This window comes from Triturus cristatus, chromosome 7 (assembly GCF_964204655.1).
Source record: "Triturus cristatus chromosome 7, aTriCri1.1, whole genome shotgun sequence".
NCBI classification, from domain to species: Eukaryota; Metazoa; Chordata; class Amphibia; order Caudata; family Salamandridae; genus Triturus; species Triturus cristatus.
The window spans coordinates 1290330729-1290353507 of record NC_140590.1 but is presented as its reverse complement, the minus strand read 5'-3'; the positions used below and the strand labels follow the sequence as shown (position 1 = coordinate 1290353507).

Below are 22779 nucleotides of genomic sequence, written 5' to 3'. Positions count from 1 at the left end.
ATTTTGATTGTGTTCCGCCTGAAATTGCCTCTCCTTCAATGGGAGTCAGTATGGGAAATACATTCGATTCTCCTGATTATTTTTTTTTAGGATCGACTTCTTTTCTCTTTTAAAATGTTGGCATTTATGCGCAATGTGAAGTTTGGTTAACATGCTTAAGCCACGCCCTTACGTATATAGGCCACGCCCTTTTTCGTGACTCTCCACTCTCTTCGTCCCACTTGAATGAAACCCTGACCTCAGCACCTACAGTAAGAAAAGTGATAAGACCGCTCCTAGTGAATGCTGTAGCGCCTCTTCTACCTACTGCGCATGTGCGAGGGCTGCTAGGATTGTCCTCTAAATATACACTGTTTGGCGCATGCGGGCTACATAATGCTGAGACACTATTACTACCAAATCGTCATTGGTACGCGCCGGAGCCTGTCGTCGGTGTGTGCGTCCGATGTGTCGCCGATGAGGAGGGAGAGAAGGAATCGAAAGGAGCAGCAGCAATGAACGCCAACACGAGGAAAAGGCGAATATACCAACTCCCACAACCTGGGTGCTGGGCTTTTAAGGGAGTTCGGCCAATGACCCCGTTCCTCATTTAAATATATTTGGGATGTTCCCTTTAGTTACGAATTAAAGGTTCACATTGATCCCCTTTTCTCATTTGCACACTTTGGGTTGTCTTTTAGACGAAATAAAGGCTCACTCGCCTTTGATCTATTATTTTAACATATACTTGATGTTATATTTTTTTAAGTAGGGATTAATTTGCCATTTCCCTCCCTCCATGTGCATATGAATATAGTAATTTACCTTTATGAACGTGACATAATAACATCTCACTTCATTGGCATGTATTTATTAGATTTCGTGAACAAAAATGTCAACTCTGCCCCTCTTATTTGCATATGTTAGGGGCGCTAGTTAAAAAATGTAAGGGATAGTTAAGGGGTTTCCCACCGATCACTGACTTCCTTTGTCAAGCTTTGTGTGACCTCTTCTCATTTGGAGGTAGTTCATTTAATAAAGAATAGCGCAAATCTGTTTTTCAGCACTATTTACGTATATTGATTTGATCGACACTTTACTAAGCCGTTTGCCACCGATTTCTCCTTTCGTTTCCATACGTTTGGATTATTGGTAGGTGTGGGCCCTTTATCAGTGAGTGTGGCAAGTGGTTCTGTATTTAGAGTTACAATGTTCCTGGCCTTTTAGTAGGGTTCACTCAACTCTGTAGCCGGCTCCATTCATATTTCCCCCACATCATTAGTGTCCAAATTGCATTCTACGGTGTTCTCGTTATTATTTATTTTTATTTGTAGCCTACGGCCATTTGGCCAGGTGCATATCTTTAACCTAACTGTCTGAAGAGACTCCACACCCTAATAAAAAGGGACACTTTGTATTTCCTGTTCCCTTTACAATTGTGTATGGCTGTATTGAAGTATTTTCTATATACTCTCTTTTCAGGGTGTCCGCTGTGAGTGATGCTGCCATGGCGCTAGTGTCAGCGGATTCGCGTATCTCGGAGTTGCTAGGCGAGTTGCACCAGCTCATTAAGCAAACACAGGTAAGATGACCATGGCAGCTGTTTTATTATCCAGATACATAGCATCAAAAAGCCATTTGGCTAATTTGCTCAAGTGTTTATACTGCATATATTGTTTTTGTTCTTTGACCCCAATTACCAGTGATCTAAACACATACCTATTGTGCCTACACATTGGCCGTAACGTGTACGCCCAGGTATTCAATTGTCTTTTCCCGCAAGGAAATTTTGCAAGGTTTGACCTTTATAGCATCCATCAATAGCCAAGTGCAGTAATCTCTGACCAACTTGTAACTGTGGCTCCCTGCACAGACAGGTTTTTTAGAGGCATTCCTAACCAATACCTTTGTCTCTCACTTGTTGCAGTTTACCATTGAAACCCAACATGCATCTTAGCAAAGTTCAATGTGTAGTGTATCAACTGCTGACCTGTTACACATTCTTATTCTCATAAGTCAACTCGAACTTTCAGCTTTCTATGCTAAATTGAGTATTAGGATAAGTGACGTGAGTACCTTGTTAAAATGACTGATGCATTACTATAAATATGTCTATTATAGGTGCTTTGATTAAAAGTGCTGTACAAAGAACACATTTTTATTACAGAATAATAACAATAAACCTTTCTCACTATGAATATCCTCTTAGTATTTTTTAAAATTTGTGAAGGAAAACTCCAGTGCCTCCCTTAGGGCGTTCAAAAACGGCTGTAAATCAAGAATGTGGGAACGCCTGTTAAGGGACGGTGTTAGCCAATATTTTTTTAAATTAATAAAACTAGTTATAATATATACCTACTCAAAGGGGCTTTCAGCCAGCCCTCTTAATCCTTTGGTCTGTTGTGTCTGTGTTCTCATTTGTTCTTCCATCCACTACAGTGTTGGACAGTGTATCAGCCCGCATCATCCACTGGCAAAGTTTAAAGTGAGTGATGGCATTCTGCCCTTTTACTAGTAGCACATCATCTCACAAAGTAGTTCCCCTCCGTGAAGAGACTATTTTGGCAATGCACTTTTTTTGTTCTTTTTTAACACCAAAAAAATCAGATTTTAGCCAACGTTATTTTTTTTTATTGGTTAGGATCCCAGTAGATCTCTCCCCCCCCCCCCCCCCCCAATACATTTTACACAAAAGAAATAAAGCGTTGGCAAAGCCAAAAGACAGGCAGTCATGCCAGACATAATGTCTGTGCCAATGCTTGTTACCTTATTACATTGGTATTTATATAGTGGCTTTCGTACCCCTTGCAAGGTCTAAAGTGCTGGTCTTAGTGGTCCTAATGCCCAGTCTTTTGTATAGTGCTTTATAACCCTGGTGAGTGTAGGAAGCTGGCTGTTTGTGATATATCAATAATCTGATATAGCATAAATAGTGCAGTGGTTCCGTTATAAGTGGACAGGGGCTTTCTATGCAACCCCAAAGGGCTCTATTAGGGTGTAGTGTGGTCGAGCAACCCTGGGCTTAACACAAGAGAGTGCAAGACATCTACAAATACACATAATGATCAATAAATGACACACAACACTAGAAGGAGATCCACATGATTTATAAAAATAGCAAATGTCTTTATATATGTTTAGGTAACAGAGAGAAAACGTTCAGGTAAGAACGTTTTTAAATATAAATTCTTTTCAGTTTAAAAAGTGCACGCAGTGCAATTTTTTACTTCTATGCTGTTATCTTATCAAAGGAAGAACATGTTCTGTAACAGGTACAGTACAGCAACTTATGGAACCAATCTTTGAGTTCAGGTGAGCGGTGGACAAGGTTCAAGGCAGCACCGACAGTACACCACCAGCGTAGAACCTATTGCATTACACGAGGACACATTCATTTTTGTTAGGCACGGGGAGATTGTGATTTGTCCAGAATCGGAGGATGTTTAGCGTCATTGCCGAGACTCGAACCCAGTTCCCCAGATTCGAGGTCGACCGCCCTAGCCAATAGGCCAACTCCTCTTCCCACTATGAATATGGAGTCATTAAACTTTGTAGTAGTTTGTTTTTATTAACCTCAATTGATGTGAATTTTTAAATGTATTATGTTTTATCCGTTGGGTAATGGCACACCCTGTTCTCACCTGCTGCACATGTGGATGACCAAAATTATTTGCGTAGAACACAGCTAGTGGTTAGGGCGATGGGTCACGCGTCGGGTAATATACTCGTTCACCACACATTCTTTCATTTATTTCTTGTAGTTTTCACTTTTAATTAAGTTTTTTCTTTCATTTGATATTTTGGGCAACTCCCCATTATTACTATTGCATAACATCACAAGATTACGGAACTCAGAAAAGTCTGTTTTCACTATTCATTGTGCACCGCTTAACAACAGGAGGTACACATTCACATAACACGTAATTAACCCAGCGAGACCCAGCACTTTTTTCAAGTCACCTCGGCGTTTACACGGGAGAGACAGCGGTGCTGCGATTTGCAGTAAGTACCAGAACCGTGTACCAAAATCTCACGGAATGGATAATCGAGTCACGTTATTGTTCTGAGTTCCGTGTTTGTCACTTAGGAATTGGCAATCCGGCGTAAGCAATAGTGACCATTGACGTGTTTGCTCACAGCTGCTGACTTAGTAAGTTTATGTTGTATGTAATTCACATAACAATATGTTAAGCGTTGTAGTTTGATGGGTATTCATGCTGTTTTACAGAGTCTGCTACATCTTTCAATCAGTTGAATTACGCAATGCCTAGGTAGGACCAGTATCTTCTCTGTAATTAATTCCATTTGTACACCGCATTTGACAGATTGGGAGACACCTCTCACCCGGGTTATATGGTTGGCAGAGTTGGAGTTATGAATACACGTTATGTTTAATGAGGTTTGGCTGGATTTTCTTGTGAGTAGGCATGACATAGCAACATCATGGGCGCTTTGGATTTGCACTGTAAATACACAAATAATCTTGTACAACTGCATTAAGGATTCCTGTTTAAACCACGGTGGATGGGAAAACCTGTTATGTTTCTGAAAACTTTTGGTTGGGATGTATGCTTGAATGCATGTATTATCTGTCCTCCGTAGAGTTCCCCTGATGAAGGGACTTCCCTAAATGCTTTGGGAACACGGCAGTGGATACACCCTGAATATCAATTGTTTGTATTACAATGTAATTAGAAGATTGTATCATGAGTGTTGTATGATTTTAAAGTTGTAATATCTGAAAATAATGATCATGAACTAAAAGATAAAGCATGGAAATTAATCCTACCAAAAATGTTTAAGAATATAGAATGCAAAACCTTTTACTTTATTGATTGAACCTTATGGGCATGTGTTGTGCACCTTGAAGTGTGTAACAGGGTGTGTACAAACTATTACACAGGGATGAGTGACATGTGTTTTCACATAGTCTGCACCAAGACATGGAGCCTGCAATGGCAGCCTTGCATGTGTTTGGTGAGGGGTCCCTAACAGTGGCACAATTTGTGCTGCTGCCCTTAGGAACCCTCCTTAGTACCTCAAGCCCTATGTACCAGGGGTACCATTTACTATGGGCTTACAGAGAGTGCTAAAGGTTTTGCCTATTGGGGGAACAAATTGTACAGTTCGGGAAAGATTTCTAGCACTGGGGAACTGGTTAGCAGGAGCCCAGTGCACTTCCAGTCGAAATCACATCAGTTACCAGGCAAAAAGTGTGTGCGTGACCATGTCAAATAAGTGTTTTTTCCTACAGTGAGGTTGTGAAACGCTTTGACTTGCATCATGTTTCCAGGTAGTGTTTGGTTTAAATTGTGGTGTTTTTAGTTTGGCCTATACAGGACATATTGGGAATGTTTGAAGGCATTGTGGATATACAACAAGCTAAGTGTGCATGTGAGCATGGGTGTTTCATTGTGTGAACAAACAGACGCAGCCCTGCATGAATGTACTTGGATTTGAGTGGGCAATATGATACATAGAATTGTCTATTGATGTGGTCAGCTGATTCCTTAGCCAGATGGTTCAGATCACCCATGTTTGCACACTAAACCATTACCTCCTATTAAGGGAGCTGTTAACAGGCTTTTCTACCCAACTCAACGAAGGATTCCCGATGTAAGGAGTTTTTCAAACCTTCATAACAGTAATCTAAGGAATCCATCCCCCCCCCCCCCTTATGCAATAATGTACTGATGAAGCCTTTGAATCCCAAGGCCAAATACTTGATTATTCCATTAAACAAAGGTGGGCTAGCCCATCACTGTTTGCCATAATTCTATAGTGCAACCTACACCGAGAGGACCCTTGCGTGTGGTGGTGAAGTCCCTCCATAATTGCCCAGCTTTGATTCCCCCAGGAAAATTCTAATAAGAGGGCTGTGATTTTTCATGATAAATGTGCCCAAGTTGAGATCAGGCCAAAGGAAAGACATGGAGGCACTCTTTAATAAGACCATTCACTGGATTGGATTTATACGTTAGTGTGTCGCCATAATTAATAGACATAATTTTAGCTCCAACGTCTCTGAGCAATCAAATGGATATGATTCTATTAAGCTTACACTAAATGGTCATGATTTAGTTGAAGGACTAATGATGTTAATGACCCGGTTTCGCATTATGCTGAAGCTGAATCTTTGGATTTTTGATAAACTTATTCCAACCAAGGGGTACCACTGCTCCAACAAGACCTGAAAAAGTTTGACTCAAACCTGATTCATCGATGATTAAGTATGAGAGCGCTGTCTTTATAGCTGGCAATGTATCCCTTACAGATGTTCCAGATTTGGATTCTCCCCCCCCCCCCCCTCCCCATTTATCTGATTTCGCTATAGGGGGGTACAGTTGATCTACAGCTGCTATCTTAGAATATTGCAGGTTTGTGTGCTAGGCTGTCCGGTCCTGACTGGGTTGAATTTCTTAATCAATTTGGCATCATACTACTTCAAGAGATCTGGTCTTTTAACTCCTGTAAATATAAATGGATATATTGGTTACAGTGTTGAAGCATTACCCTCCAGACCTGGCCTTCAAACAGGCGGTGTTCTAATATGGATTCAGATTGCGTTAAATTTGAATATGAAACCAATATCCATCGATTGGGTTGCTTTGAAGAGGTTCTAATGGCACAACTATAAACATACATAACATTTATAATCGCTGTTTGAGCCCAAATAAGCAGTCCAACACATTAGCAAAATTTGATGCCCCCTTTTCCAACGGGCCCTTTCAATTTCCAATAATTATCGCAGTGGAATTGAATGCAATGTTTGAACCTATATCCCACATAGACTCTATTATGGATTCTGAGGATGGCTCCAGAAGCACCCAGATTGGATGCAGAGCCACTCAAAAAATTGACCTCAGCTGGCCTAGGACTTAACTCCCTCCATCGGAAATTCGTTATATGTACCTGCAATGGCAGATCCGAATCGAACAGCCACAGAGAGTTCACTTTCTTTAGGGGAAGGAGTAAAAGTAGGATTTACTATATATTATTTGATCTAGAAATATGGTACATAATGTCTGATTTCAGAGTTCGATCAAGAACTGACAGTGATCCTTATTCCCTAAACCTATCAAACCAACACTCTTTCCTAGCAAAACTCTTAGTTTTACTCAATCTAAATATAACTATCTCTTAGTAATAATAGAAGAACAATAAACTCTGCCAAGCTCTCAACCAAAACTGATATCATGTCTCATTTACAATACTTTTCATACATTTGTTGATACTTTAGCTGATAATTCATCTAGCGAGGGCTCTTTTATGGGGTTGCATCAGTGCCTGTCAAGCACCTGATGAACATTAGGCACTGTTGAAAATCGACCCAGTAATTCATCCACCTCGAGTACTTCCACTTGGTATAATGCTATACATAGCAAGGCCAAATCTGAATGAATCCTGGCTCTGTAACAGGGAGCCGTACAGAAGATTAGAGTCATGAGAGGAAGACATAAAGACGTGGTCAAAACTTAACGGGAATGGATAGATGCTAGTTGGTCTGACTTACTTAAAGCATCTAGAGCTAGGGATACCAATGCTTTCTGGCATATAGTTGCACATGGAAGTTTAGCTGTCCCAAATCTTTTAGAAACCCACATTCCAACCTACATCTGGATAAAATGTTTTGCTCCATTGTATAGTGCTCGCGTATCCACCAGTGAGTCACCAGATATGCCCAAGGCTATTTCGGTTTTATTGATAAATTGCGGGGAAACTTCTATTGATGGTCCAAAAGAACTACTCCCTTTTTTCACACTAGGAGATGCACATAGAGCTATTAACGTTCTCCAACCCGGAAAGGCCCCAGGCACAGACAAAATACCGGGTGATCTGTAGAGGTCAGAGCAACTGGTCTGGGTCACTTGCATCAAACTTTCATCAAATAAAATAGCGGAAGGCAACTGTATCCCTGACTCTTAGAGGGAAGCTGAAGTCATTCCTGTTTACAAAAAAGGAGACCGAAGCATTCCAGGGAACTATCGCCCAATAAGCTTGATCGATAACTTTTAGTTGTTTTGTCACCAAGTCTTTGATAAATTGCAAAACTGGGTAGTTGAAGCTAATATGCTATCCACCCTGCATGCTGGTTTCAAGTAAAGGATTAGCACAGTAGATTAGATGTTTTGGTTTACTTTAATATGCTGAAAATACCTCACGCTCACAAAAGACCATTTGTATGTGGCTTTTGTAAATCTTAAAATGCCTTTTGACCTAGTCCCAAGGGACAAACTGTGGTATGTTTTAAGGCAAATGGGTATGATCCCGGATTTGTTAAACATCATAGTAAGACTACATGAAGTAAATTATGCCCAAGTGAAGTGGGGGAACACTGTACATGACAATCAGGAGAGGAGTACGCCAAGGATGTGTCTTGGACTGCCCTATTTTCTTTCTATATCAATGATGCACTAAGCTCCCTGAGTGATTGTATTCAAGATTTCCATAGACTTAATTGAATTCCTATACTGGCTCTCTTGTTTGTGGATCATCCTTTATTAATTTCTCGCACCCCAGTGGGGTTTCAAAATATCTTAAATACATTTACAGATTTCTGTGATGAGAGGGGTTAGAAGTAAACATATATAACAAAGTACTTGACTTTTAATCCTCCTAAATCAGTCAATCAATATAAGCTTTATTCCGTTTTACAGACAACCATAAAAGCAGTTGCAAAATTAAAATACATAAGTAAAAATAGTAATTTAAAAAGTTTTAGCAGCAAATTATATAGAACAAGTCCTTATCAAATACATACTAGTTTTTAGAGAACAATGCTTTTCCTTACATGTATAGCTTTTTAAATAAATGAGGCAACGTTACTACAGACCACAGGATCATTAAGATCCACTAATAATAAACAATTTTAAATAATGACTCCTAAAATTCAAGTAAAAATCACAAAATGGCATAAAGTGGACTTTGCTATGCTTGGGCTTCCTGTCCTATGGGCAAGGGGTAGAATTTGGGGACAGGATTTCATTGCAGGGAAAGCGACTAGATTGTGTACAATTCCTACTCTGAGTCTAGTCAGTGCAAATATATGTGTTGGCTTTGTCACCTGGGTTAAATAGTTTTGGAAGCCGATCTTCGGCTCGATCGATTGGTAAAATATAAAAGTTAATTTTTTTCCCCTGCCACTCTCATAAGAGTTTCCATTTTTAGAGTAAAAAAAATCCTTGATTACCTTTTTAGGTCGAGCATAGTGCAGCGTGCATGCGGTGCTTGCGAGACTTATTGTAAGGGGCTTCAGAAAGCTCACTACACGCTCGTGCGTGTGGTTTTGTTTTTGTCACAGGCTATTGGCTTTTGCGTGCATCTTTCTAAGAAAGACAGCACACAATTGGGCGAAGGCGGGCGCATGTCCTGCCTTTGCTCCGCCCACGGCCTATTGCTTGCGGTTACCCGCACGGGCGACTTCTGTTTGCAATTATCTTGCCCAAACGCGTGCGCGATAATTGAAAACGGACGTCTTGCTGTGGCGCGCGCGCGCACCACTCGCGTGCTTGTTCTCTTTCCCCCTCAAAATTTCCAGAATTACTTTTCAGCAACTTTCCCTCTCCAGGCGAGGAACACCGCCACGGCGGCTTCCCCCCTCCTTCTGCTGCCGCGTCACATGATGAGACCCTTATTTAGCTCCTTCTCTTCCCAATAATCACTCGCTCATTAACTTTTAGCAGCCGTTAATTATGCAATTGAGGCAGTCACGCGGGTGTCTGTGTGTGTGTGTGTTTATTTTAATTTTTTCCACAAAAAAAAAAAAAACATAGGTTCCGGGACTTTATAGTTAGAAATTAGCATTTAAAAAACCTTAGAAATTCACTGAAAAAACCATAGGTTTCAGGGACGTTATAGTTAGTTGGACATTTCACTCGCACAAAACCAGAGAAATTCGGACGTTATAGTTAGTTGAGCTAACTATAACTTGTGCACCCGCAATGCACTGCTGATGACGTCGCATATTATATCACTCATGACATGGTCAGTGACATCACTGATGACCTCATCCAGTGACTGAGTGTTTCTAAAGAGTTTAAATATGTTTTATACATATATTTACCAAGGTATATTGAAGAATGATTGTGTATATGAGTGTCTGAATGAATGTATAAGTGAGTGATTAAATGTGTCTTACTAATACATGGGTGACTGACTAATCTGTATGAATGTCTGTCAGTTGGTGTGAAAGTGGCTGCTTGGGTTGGTAATTAGCTATATGAGTATCTATACATGGCTTTTTGATTTGTTGTCTGCGTACGTAAATGGGTGTCTTAGAGATTGAGTGGGTAGTGTGTGTGTGACACTCCCTGTATGGATGTTTGAGTTGGTGATTTACTGGGTGTATGGGTTCAAGAGTGTATCTGTGAGGGGCTATATGGGTGGGTGTGTGTATAGCTGTGTTGGTGAGTGAATGGTTGTCTCAGTGGTACATGTGTGAGTAACTACATATGTGAAAGGTAGTATATGTGAGTGTTAGAGTATATAAATGATTATATGTGAGATTGAGTGATTGTGCGAGTAGCTGTAAGGATGAGTGTGTGCTTGTGTCAGTGATTGCAGAAGAGAGTAAGTATGTGTTCGTATCTGTAAGAATAAGTGAGGGGGTGTGTGTATAACTGTGTAGGGAAGTAAATGGGTGTGTGATGGATTCTTTGCATTACTGACCAGCTGTGTGAATAACTCTACAGGTGAGTGGTGGTGTGTGTGTCTGTATGGGTGTATGAGTACATATGATAGTAGCTGTATTGATGTGTGACTGCATGTATGAGTGACTGTATGGATGAGGGTGTAGATGTGTGTGTAGAGCTATGAATCAGTGAGTGGGTATGTAGTACCTGGTATTGGTGTGTCTATGCTTTCAAGAATGGCAGTCTGTATTTTAGAGTGGATGTACTAAACGTTATATTATTATATTGGGCTGTGAGGAGGTGCATCAGATGTTCACGTGGATTATGTCATCAGTGATGTCACTGACCATGTCATGAGTGATGTAATATGTGACGTCATCAGCAGTGCATTGCGGGGGCACGAGTTATAGTTAGCTCAACTAACTATAACAGCACAATTTCTCTGGTTTTGTACGAGTGAAACGTCCAACTAACTATAACGTCCCTGAAACCTATGGTTTTTTCAGTGAATTTCTAAGGTTTTTTTAAATGCTAATTTCTAACTATGCCTACATAGGTAGGGCATGTGCAGAAAGAGGAAGAAAGGTACAGAAAGAAGCAAGAGATATGCAGAAAGAACCATCAGAGGTGCAGAAATAGCCCTTGAAGCAAAGTCATTCTGTGCCCTGGGCACCCCCAGCTTTTTGCTGACTGGTACTGGACGAGTGTGTGGGTAATACCTGGTTCCTTGCATGGGTAGTGCCTGGGTGAGTGCATGGGTAGTGCCTGGGTGATTGGAGGAGTACAAGCATAATGCATGGTGATTTTTAAAGTGCATGCTAGTGACTGAGTGATTGCAGGAGTGCATGGGTAGTACATGGGTGATTGGAGTAGTAAATGGATAGTGCATGGGTTATTCCATGAGTCGATGAGTACTGCCTGGATGATTGGAAGAGTGCATGGGTAGTGCCTGGGTGATTTTGAAAATGCTTAGTTACTGCTTGGGTGATTGCATGAGTGCAGAGGTAATGTATGCGTGATTGTATTAGTTTATGAGTAATGCCTGGATGATTGCCTGAGTGGATGGGTAGCGCCTGGATGATTGTAAGAGTGCAAGGGTAGTGTATGCTGATTTTATAAGTGCTTCAGTATTGGTGGAGTGTTTCGATAACTGTATGGCTAGTATCTGGGTGATCGGAGTAGTGCATGGGTAGTGGACAGCTGAATAAGAGCACTGTTTGGGTAGTCCCAGAGATATTACATCATTGCATGAATAGTTCCTGGCTGATTGGAAGAGTGCTTTTGAATGCTTGGGTGTTTTTGTAAGTGCATGGGTATTGCTTACAGGGGTGTGGAATTTTCCAAATAATCTAGTTGTCCAAGGGACAAAATGCCACTGAGATCTACATGTCCTGTAAAATCCACTTGTCCCACCTACCCCCGTTCCACATCAAACCTAAGGGCTCCGGCTGACAGAGAAACATTAATATATTTTTGCTTTATTAAAATCAGTAAACCATTGAATGCTGTGCAATAATAATGCTAAAGGAAAACTTGTCAAGCGATATTATAATCCCTTTTATCCAAACATATAGAAATTGTATAGAAATACAACAATAAACGATCTTGCATGGCAGGATGCTCTAAAACTCATAGTACTTCAACAGTTATGATACATGTGGCCTTTTATGTCCGCACACATGCTTTGTGCCTCCTGTTGTAAGCCAGAGATCAATAGCTCTGCTGGGGTCATAATCCTCAAAGTTGGGTCCTTCTACCTTAAGCAGCATTAGGTCTTGGAGAACATCTTGATTTAACCGTGTTCTAAGTGGATTCTTAATGATATTCATGGCAGAAAACACACGTTCAGCTTCTGCTGTAGATACACTGAATGTGAACATCATCTCCACAAGCTTTAATACATTAGTCAACGAGTAAGGTTTTGTTGCTAGCAGGGTGGAATATGCAAGCAATACAGGAATACCTTTGGTCTGAAAGCTTTTCATATGGGTTTTAAGTCCACAAAACTCCTCTACAATTGCTAACCTCTCGTCTGTGGTGAAAAGTACCTCAAAATGTTGTAGAATTGCCTCAATATCAGAGAGCCCATATGTATAGAGCTCCTCTCTACTTTCTGGCCACAGTGTATAATCAAATGCCTGAAAACCTTGAACTGGCATGCTATTAACATTTTCAAACCTCTTATCAATGTACTTAATCATACTGTCAATGAGTTCACTGTCACTTTGGACTGTTGCTGCTGGTGGGCAGTGTCCTGATAAATTTATTTCCCAGCCATCAGTAGAAATGTGTCCAAACTTCTTTTCTTCAGGGTGGTACAGTTTGTTAAACTGCTGCATATATTCACCCAGCTCACTCTTTAGGCCTACTAGGGTCAACGCACACCTCTCTACAGCAGGTGGAACATGTAATAAAAGCAGTTCATTAGACTGAAAGAATTCTGAAAGCTGAGACACTGGCTTCAGAACATCTCTCAGACTGTAAAGGTTTTTTATAAATGTAAAAGTAGTAACAACTGAGAGGTACTTTTTTGCCTTCGCAGCAGAATCATCACTACCAGCTGCGACCTGTCCCAAGTGTAGAACCACTGTCTGCAGGTTTTGTTGCATGGCTGCCAAAGCCCTGGTTTTGCTGGACACCCATCTAACCTGTTTAATATCAGTGAAATGTGCAAAGTTTTCATCAATTATTCTTGAAATTTCTTTGGCATCTCTTAGCCTCTTAGGACTATACCAATAGAATTTGAAAATCCATTTCAAAGTTTGCTCAAACTGACAAACAGAGGGATGGGATTTTACAGCATCTAGAATCCCAAGCTGAAGCTTGTGAGCTACACAATGGAACGGAAGAAGAAAAGGAATGTCTTTCTTTAGGAGTGCTGCAACCCCTCCCTTAGATCCCATCATAACTGCAGCACCATCGAAATTGACAGCTATTAGTGATGGACCTGGATGTTCTGCAGACCTCATATCTACTAAATCCAAAGATAACCTTTTGATTCCTTTAACTATACCGTCCAGAACTCCTTGAGCATGTGCATGTTCAAGTGGAACAAGATCTGCAAATAGAGTGTAGGGTTTCCCACCATTGACTACTCTGACCAGCACAGTTTCCTGTTCAGTGATGGCACTATCTGTGCTTCCGTCAGCAATAATGCAGATGAAGCGAGAATTTGAAACTATTTTTTTGATGTCCTGTCGAAGTATATCCGCCTCACATCTTATGAACTCTGTGGCTTTTTCGCGGTTTGCATAATTTTCTCCTATATCCACACCTGCTTTCTTCATAGCCCTACATAGGGTGTCCATGTCTGAGAGTGGCTTACCTTGTTTTGCAATTAGGTAATCATTGTTAAACAAGATGGTCAGTTTCTTTCTTTCTGTTTCCTTCAGTTTTTGCAGTGCTTGCATGACGAGGGGCTGCTCTGTAGGGACACTGGAATTTGAGGTACTCGCTGTAGGAGTCTGACATTGCAAAGCGGTTTCTTTCATTTCCTGGCGGTGCCATGAAACACATGTCATATGTGCCTTACTAGTTTCATGAGCTCTGATTGGTTCAATGCGCAACTGGTCACATCCACTTAAGAATGCATTCCTACCGGAACCCGAATAGCTGAGTGCTATAGTAGGATATTTTTGGCAAATAGTGCAGTACATTTTTGGTCCTTCCCCCTCCGGACTTTCCTTCAGCGCTAGCCATGGCCAGGATTCCACCCAGTGTGACTGAAAAACTCGTTTTCTTTTTTCAGCGTCATACTTTTTGTTCTTAGTTATGTTAGGATTCCGTGCAGTGCTACACGGCCCAAATCAGTTGGTTTTTTTTGGTTTCGCAAATGGCCAGAGGCTGGTGCATGTCCCACCTCTCTTCCAAAAGTTAACTCCCACGGCTAAGGCTCTCGGGAGCGAGCAGCTGCGCGCTGCATTTCTTATCGTGGATCAGGTTACCGCGGCCGCGGTTTTCACTTTCGCCTGCATCAGCGGGCACGATGGCAGCTGCATTCAGTAAAGCACGCGTGCGCGCACCACTCTTTTATGAAAAAACATGTATGTGCGCGCACCACTCGTGGGCTTGTGTGTTTGTGTTGTAGCTTTGTTAACAAAACGCACACTTGCTCAACAAACTGCTTCATGGAAGCATGTAACCTTAGTAGGTAACCACGAGGCACTATTCCATTCAATATCCTACTCTGCTTCAAAGAGGCCCTAGCTGTTTTCCAAAGTTACACTAGCTTTCTCAGAGCTGTTGCTGTCCCCTGTGTTTTCCATGATTTTTCATGTTCGCATTAATTCCATTTACCCGTTCTGCTGAGCTGTTTTTGTGGCCCTGGTGTATTTGTCATGTCTTTTTGGTTTTGTAGTGGAGCTGTAACGGGCATTCTAACAAACCTGCTCCTTAAGTCGTGGCAAAGTTTCCTCGAGATACAAAGGAGTTTCTCGGTTACATCACTTAATTTTGGATGTTCTCTAGAACATCACTTCATTCAGGATGTACTGATCACATGGTACAGCTGCTGAACAAATTTCAGGACTCTACCACGTATTACAGGGACTATTTAGATTGTTACGGGTCTGGAACATACATTATCGCAGCAAAACAGGACTCTAATGAGTGGCCTTGTATTCTTCCGTATGAGTTCTCATGCTGCGATTTGCAGAAAAATCTGTCTTTTTTTTTAGCTTGGTCCCGCATTCCGGTAGAATTAATAGTTTTCTCACTCCAACACGAGCATCCTCATACCCGGACCCCCAGTGGTACGTGTTCAGGTTTATGTGCGTGTTTTGTTGGTTATTACGGTAATGTTTCCCTCATCTGAATTATACTTGGGTCTAAGCCATTGCTCTGAATATTCAGGTGCTAGAGTTGCATGCTTATCAAGTGGCGGTACAGGGACGCTCTGCTGCTGTTCTTAAATGGACCACTAGCAACACATTTTAAGTACTTGTCTATTGACTTGGATGTTTTTCCTGTTGCTCATGTTATTTGCATTTATTTTTTATGTATGGTACTTTAAGTCTAAATAAGAAAACAATGTTTTTGTGTTAAATGGCATAAAGCAGTTGTTATCCAGTGTTTTAAGAAACAAACGGCGTAATTTCTATAAACGACTTGGCTTGAACAATTCTTTTCTTCGCGTAATTAAAACACCGAGGTAAATAGCAACTCCTCTGTTACAAAAGCAACACCTCGCTTGTTACACATGTGCCAAAAGCACCCCCTGCTGTACAATACGCAAACTGAGGGTTTTGTAGTTTTTTTGTTTGATTTGCCAAAGATTTGGGACATGCAATATTTTCGTCAATTTTTACATTATTTAGTGTTTACTCCTGTGACAGGTCATTGGTTCAGGTCATTGATTAGTTTCCACAGGATCCTAACTCTGCTTCTTTGATGTCTGATTTCAAAGAGAGCACTAAGTAGTGCTTATTTTCCCTTTGTATATTATCCATCACTTAGATTTTACTAACATTGTTTTTCGTGGTTGCCATATGAGGCCTCCGTGTTCTGCAGCAACACATACAATTCATAAAATATTATTAATAGTCGTAGTATAGTGTTTACTGTCAATCGACTCAATTGTACTTATTTTACTGACTCCGGAAGGAGTATTTACTGGGTTAGAATTGAGGCAATAATGTGCAGGCGTTTGCATAGCCAATAGGTTTCACTTTTGGGACCTTATAAGTATTTAGTTATGCAGCACAATATCCTTGGTGCAACATCAACTGTTGCATGGCTAAAAATGATAAGGTCCCAAAGGCAAGACCTATTGGCTATGCCAATGCTTGTTTCGTTTGCAATGTATGTCTCACCTTTTTTGATTTTCACTCGAGGTGAAGCACAAGATGGCTGGCAACACTTCCTGGTTTGGAGTGTTGGCAGCCAATTAGAATGAAGGTCGTGCTGGGGAAGAGATATGTGGTTAGGCTCCGCCCAGATATCTATATTTCTTTTTCCTTTAATATTTCGAAAACTACTGAATGGATTTACACCATTTTTTATTTTAAAAAGGGTGCTTTCTGAACCAAGAGCTACCTTTTTGCCAAATTTAATGTAATTCCGTTCAGCAGTTCGGGCTAGCCTGTTCCAAAATTTCCTATGGAAATTAACATGGAGAAAATGCACTTTGGGACACCCTTTTTATTCTCGCCCCCTGCTTCACGAAGCACCCCAAAACTTTGAACAGAGGAACTGAGAGGGCCGACAAATTAGTTTTGAAAATTTCACGAAGATTTGTCAAACGGCGCCAAAGATATTGGCAAATCAAAAAACGCTTTTCCTATGGAAACTAGGTTCTAACTATAACTACCTACTTGCCATGCATGAGCATCCTCAAGATGACTTTCTTATTGATCGTCTGCCATACATTTAGCTGGTTGTTGGCTTATGGTGACGACCTGTAGCTCTAGGCAATCATTTCTTTCTCTAGAATCTTTTTGGCCACCCAGACTGCTTTTTTTTTTTTTTTGCATCCTTTGCGTAGTTCATTAACAATTTGTGCTAGGCCTCATTTTCTGGTTCATTTGTTAGTTTTCTGAATTCCTTGTTTAGTAGGGCACCAGTGCTCTTCAAGGATTGATTGTACAATGTATTAACCTGGTTTGGGGGGCGGAGGGGTCTAGCATATATCTTTCTTGTTGTTTCCCTTTTCCACTTAAATAAGTTAGTAATGAAGACTTTATCTTTTACCAAATGGTGACTGTTTGTCGTTGATGTTAAGTAGGCCAGTGAAATGTGTGTGTTTCCACTTTTCATATACCACCTTTTGCTTTGAAAGTACATTGTATCCTTTTAATACTTTAGTCATCATAACTTGGCCTATAGCTATAACTGTATACAAATAAGGGTTTGTATAGTGATAGTATTTTGGAAAATTATCACTTTCATAACGCTTTAAGATTGAAAAAGAGTATGATTTGTAAGAAAATTGAACAAGAAACAAAGGTGTAGTCCAGTACTGCACAGCTATTGGTTGAGTTATGAGTATGTGACATGGGTTGATCACCAACAAAACGACCATTTAAAGCCCACAAGGAGGGCTTTCTAAGATGGACAGCAGATGTTCTCCATTGGTGTCTTTTGTCTGTTGGCATGTGGTTTGCAGCGATCTCTACAAAATTGCATTGTTCATACTGTAGTGAGTGCCTCTTATCATGAAATTATTTAGGTTAGAATAGAAGTCTCCTGTAAGTATCCAATGAATTTCCTTTTATTGCAATTTTAATTCCATCAAGCTGGTGATGGTTTTAACATTCTATTTCTTTAGTTTAGACGATGGATTTACATACAAGTTAATTATACTGGAGATGCTGGCTGGTTAATTCCCAATGCTCGATTAAGATCACCAACATGGATGAGTTATCGATCTCTAATAAAATTTTGCTACGGTTATACAAATTGTGACCCCCTCTGACATTGTCCATTCTATTTGATCTCTGTGCTGGGGTGTAGCATTCTAATTATCCAGGTAATGGCTGTGATGTCTCACCCCATGTGTCCTGCATGCGGATAAAATCATGGAAACAACTAAGGTGGTAGTCCATAAGCCTTGCCTTATTTTATACATTTGTCTACATTCCACAACAAGTAAAGTTGCAATTGACTAGGCTTCACTCTGTGCCATGGGGGCTAATTGTGCTGGAGTTGTTGAAATTCATTTACTGGCTGCTTGACTTAAAACGCCTGGGAATCCATTCCAACAGCCATATTTTGATGTGGTCTCTGCCCTTTGAATCATCTTTAGAAGTCTTTCTAATATGAAATCTCAGGTGACTGTAATTAAATTGTAGTTCAGTGCGGTTGCTTGAAGTGGACCAATACAATTTTCTGGCTATTAAAAACTTGTTGGATATACTGTTTTTGTGTCGCTTCTTGAAAGACCACAGGGTAGCGTTCATGTACTTCCTTTATGATGGAGATTCCCCCAATTGTAGAAGATTTGTCTTTTCGATAGTATATATTTAGCGATTTCCTCTGTTTCTTAGTGTAAGTAGGGCAGTTTGTGTTTTTTACCTGCGTAATAAATGGTTGGAACTGGATGTTGGAACTGAGTGGCTGTAATGTTTTGGTGTTAAAATGCCTTAGATGTTCTTGTGCAGTCAGTAGCTTTTCTATACTTTGTCTGTTTAAGATGTCGGCCCGACTCCTTGATATATTTTTGGGTTGGAATAGAGTGATTAAGGTAGATTTTTTCCAAGATACGAGGAATAGTTTTTGTCGGCATTAGCTGGGTTCTTACTCATACTTTGCTGAGGGAATTGCTGTATTGATAACAGTACAGGTGTAGGTATTTTCCATTCCTTTTTGTGACTTCTGCTTTGCATATTGTGTTCAAGGAGCTATGTCTGGGGAATTGTGTCTTAGTTATGAATGTTTGATGTTTCCAGGTTTTTTAAAAATATTTGGATTGATTGTAATTTGGTCGCATGTTACATATCGGCTTTGTTTGCATAATGTGTCCCTGCTCTTTAATTGTTACGATACTCATGACGATTCTCCAAAGTAGTTGTTGGTGGAAATAAAGCTGGTTTGTTGAACAGTAGTGGCTTCTTATGGGGCCCCTTGGTATTAACTAGTTTGTGTACACTATCAAATTTAAGTTCCTTGCCAGATATATTAAAAAAACTACAATGTTCCTTTTTTATTGTTGCTTTAGTTTCTCTGCTTTGATCGATTTTCTTAAGTTTCCTGAGCTACTTTTTTTTAATATTTTTTGAGTTTTGAAAGATGATTGTCGTTCTCTGGCCAGGTTAGTTTCAGAGTTAAATCCTTGTCTGTTCTCTTTTTGGTTAACAGAGGCACCTTTAAGTCCCAGGGAGCAACTAATGGGGGGATGTTATTGTCCGGAGTGGCAAGTTTAATGGTTTATAGGTGATAGAAGTATGTTGTACCTTCACCACTCATTGTAGTTGATTGTTCCTAGCTTGGGTGTTTTCTGCTTTGGTTTCCAATTAGGTTTTGCCGGAGGATATCTGCAGTTGTTGGTTACAAATTGATTCTTGGTGCAGAACTGTTGTTGGCTGTACTTGCTCTGTATTTTTGATTAATTTATCTTCCTCCGCTAGTGAGGTCAAAACCGCGGGTAGAGAACTTAATTTGTCTATGATGGGTGTGAATGAGCAAGTGTGCTGGTTTAGTTCAGATGAGATGCCTGTTTGCATCAAATTGTTTTATATAAGTTGAGACTCTATTCTGGCCTCTATTGCAGCTGCATACTGCCCCAGATATTCTATTAAGGCTATTTGTATTTCAGATTTGGTTGACTGATAGGCCAGTGCTTTAATCTTTGTGTCTAGAGTGGCAAAAAGTAGTTCCCAGACCGCTTGTGACTTTTCTTCTGTAGATGGAGAATGTGCCATAGACCTAAACCAGCATGGCATTTCGCTATCCTTAGCATTTCAATTTTGTGAAGAGGCACTGCCTAATTATTTCCGGGCCCTTTTCTGATCAGGCAAGCTAATCCTGGGTGCTCCATTGCTCTTAAGGTTGGAGATTGAGTGAGTGGATTGACCCCTATTCCATAACTTTTTTCGGTGATAAATTGTTCATCATTTCTTCTAATTTGATTAGAGTTGAAGATGTGAAGGGTACAGACGAAGGAGTATATGGTTTAATCTGCCAATAATTTCTAGATGAGTTCTGTTTTCTATACTGCCATCTTGGCGAGGCTGCCTAACATCTGTGAGCTGGGTTTACTTTTCGCAAGGACCTTTTTTAATCCTGGATTTTTATTGTGCAGGTTTAATGAGTTTGTTTCATGACACAGTGCTGTTGGGTGACCGGCAAGTTTATTTGGACAAAAACAAATCCTCCAGAAGGGTCTGGTAATTTGGATGTGATGCGGTCTAATAATCTACATCTGCTAGTAGATATTTGTTCTGTGAACGAGGGAGCAGTTCTCTGTGGTTGGGCAAAGTTTCTGCAGGAAGTGGGAACTCTGGGCTAGATGTACGATCATTTAATGTCTCTAATTGTGATTTATTTATTTCAACTTGCAATTAGAGACTCTCAAAATGAAATGTACTAATGTGTCTTAGACACATTCGTGATACCCAATGGGGCCACAATTGACTTGCCTCATCAATATTCATGAGTCGGGTTGCCATTTACGGCCCTTGGGAATGAGCAATAACACGGGGATGGTGGCCTGCTAGGGACAGCAGGCCACCATGTCTGTTTGCTTTTAAATAAAGCAACTTTTTTTTTTTTTTTAATGCAGTCCTTTTTCTTTAAAGCAAAACTGGATGTGTTTCTAAAAGAAAAATGAAACACTTGTTTCATTTTTTCAGGGCAGGCAGTGGTCTGTGGCACCACTGCCTGCTCTTAAAAAACGTTTGTGCTACCTGGAGATTCCTTCCCATATGCAAATAGCTTACTACTTACTTGAAGTAGGTGGTAAACTATGATTGTTTTACAACTTGCTATTAGTAAGGGGGGGGGAACACCCTTGGCACCCCCTTCCTAATAGCGACTCGCAAACCCTATTTCGGTAATAGTTTCTTGACACGCTAAATAGGGTTAGTACATGTAAAAAGGCTATTTAGCGGTAGCAAACGGCCCGATTTTCCATTTGAACTTGCTAAAAGCCGTCGTACATCTGGCCTTCTGTGGCAAGCCTCTAACCACTAGTTCCCCATGTGCACCTGGCCCCCGCTGCACTCCAGGGGGCAGCACACTGGCAAGGCAGCATGGTGGGCGGAGATCAAGCGGGCTAGAACGCAGTTTAGCGAGAGCGGACTCGTGCTGCTGCCCTCTGCTGTCTTTGCAGCTTCTTCCAAAACCAGCTGTACAGTCAGGCGCAGCTCCTGCTGTGGTACAGCTGCTGCTAAACTCCGTGCAGTCCCTCACTTCCTACACCCCCACCCGTTCCGGCTTCCGCTCTACCGGCTCGCAGCAGGCTTGTCAGTCCTATATCAGCACAAGCTTATGAGCATACGTTGTTGCTCATAGCGATGGTGCTGTGGAACTGGGACTGTGGAATATCTACTCTCAAATGAAAACAATGGGATTTGTACCCATTTCACAGACTCCTTGTGAGTTGAGTGTGGGATTCAGCGTATGCATCTCTGCAGATCCCAGTCCATGAATTGTAGCAGTGTTAGGGCTGGACACGTAGATAAGGTAAAGGGTTGAGACAGAATTATTTTGAGTTCAGGAAAAGGAAATTATCCCTTGGTTTGTCTCAACAGTTGACAGGAGGTGTGCTGCTTTTTTTCCTTTTAAATTCACATACTCTGCTAGGGGTGTGAAAGAGCACTTATGACCTGATAGCTGATGGCTTTGAGTCTGTAAATTGCTCTTTGTGTTTTAGCAAGATATGTACTGTGTAGAGGAATTTTGACCTGGATTGAAAATCTGATTTGCTTGTGCCGCTTTAGAACCTTTATAGCAGATGAACGTCTTGTGGTAAAATAGTGTAATGTTTGTATCTCGTCACTTTTCTAGGAAGAAAGATCGCGAAGCGAACACAACCTGGTGAACATTCAGAAGACTCATGAACGCATGCAAACGGAAAACAAAAGTAAGTGAAGGACAAGGGGAAAGCATCACTGTCCTCTTTGCTACTGGAGACCAGATAGACTAAGAATAATGGAAGAATTGGGAGAATTCCCCTCACCCCCAGAAAACATAGACTGAGGAAAAACAGTGAAGGCTTCAAACCTGGAATTCATGGCAGTAGATTAAACCTGGTTCCTAGTAATTACAGAATGTTCTTAAGGAGGATATTATTGATTTGGTAATTTGTATTGAGATTAACAAATTTAAAGTATACTGCAGGATTAAAGGAAGTTCAAATCAAGTTAGTTCATAAACGGAAGGCTGCAAATGTCTTAAGTTATGGAATGAACAACCCAGAGTACTCTTTATAAGTGATGACGATGATCTAGGAAAGCATATTTTGTATGTACTTATGAGACTGACCACGTGAATTGGTGTCTACAATTAAACTGTGTTATGAGGAAGGGCAAGGTGAACACAAGCTTCAGTTTAGCAACAGTAGGAGGCCAATATGGTGGTAAAATATGATGGATACAAGTGTGCCATAACAATGGAGACAGTTATAAGAAAGTGTAAAAGCACTGGTGGACAGGATTAAAGGTAAGTGAGTGATGCTTGATGCTTCAAAGTAGGATTAATGTGACGCAATAGCTTAGGGCAGAGTCAGTGAAGT

At 40.7% G+C, this 22779-nt stretch overlaps 1 protein-coding gene across 6 annotated transcripts in view; it reads left to right on the top strand.

Moving 5' to 3' along the window:
- Window positions 1-388: 388 nt before the first annotated feature.
- Window positions 389-22779, top strand: part of SGF29 (SAGA complex associated factor 29) — a 233083-nt gene continuing 210692 nt past the window's right edge. For 2 of the 6 annotated variants that reach the window (XM_085618872.1, XM_085618871.1), the window contains exons 1-3: window positions 389-517; window positions 1462-1561; window positions 22053-22128. In XM_085618872.1, coding sequence (XP_085474998.1) covers window positions 495-517; window positions 1462-1561; window positions 22053-22128 — 199 coding nt within the window. In that variant the 5' untranslated portion in view covers window positions 389-494. Of the gene's footprint in view, window positions 631-1461; window positions 1562-22052; window positions 22129-22779 lie in introns of all 6 variants that reach the window. The other 4 variants (XM_085618870.1, XM_085618869.1, XM_085618874.1 and 1 more) reach the window with 2 other exon arrangements.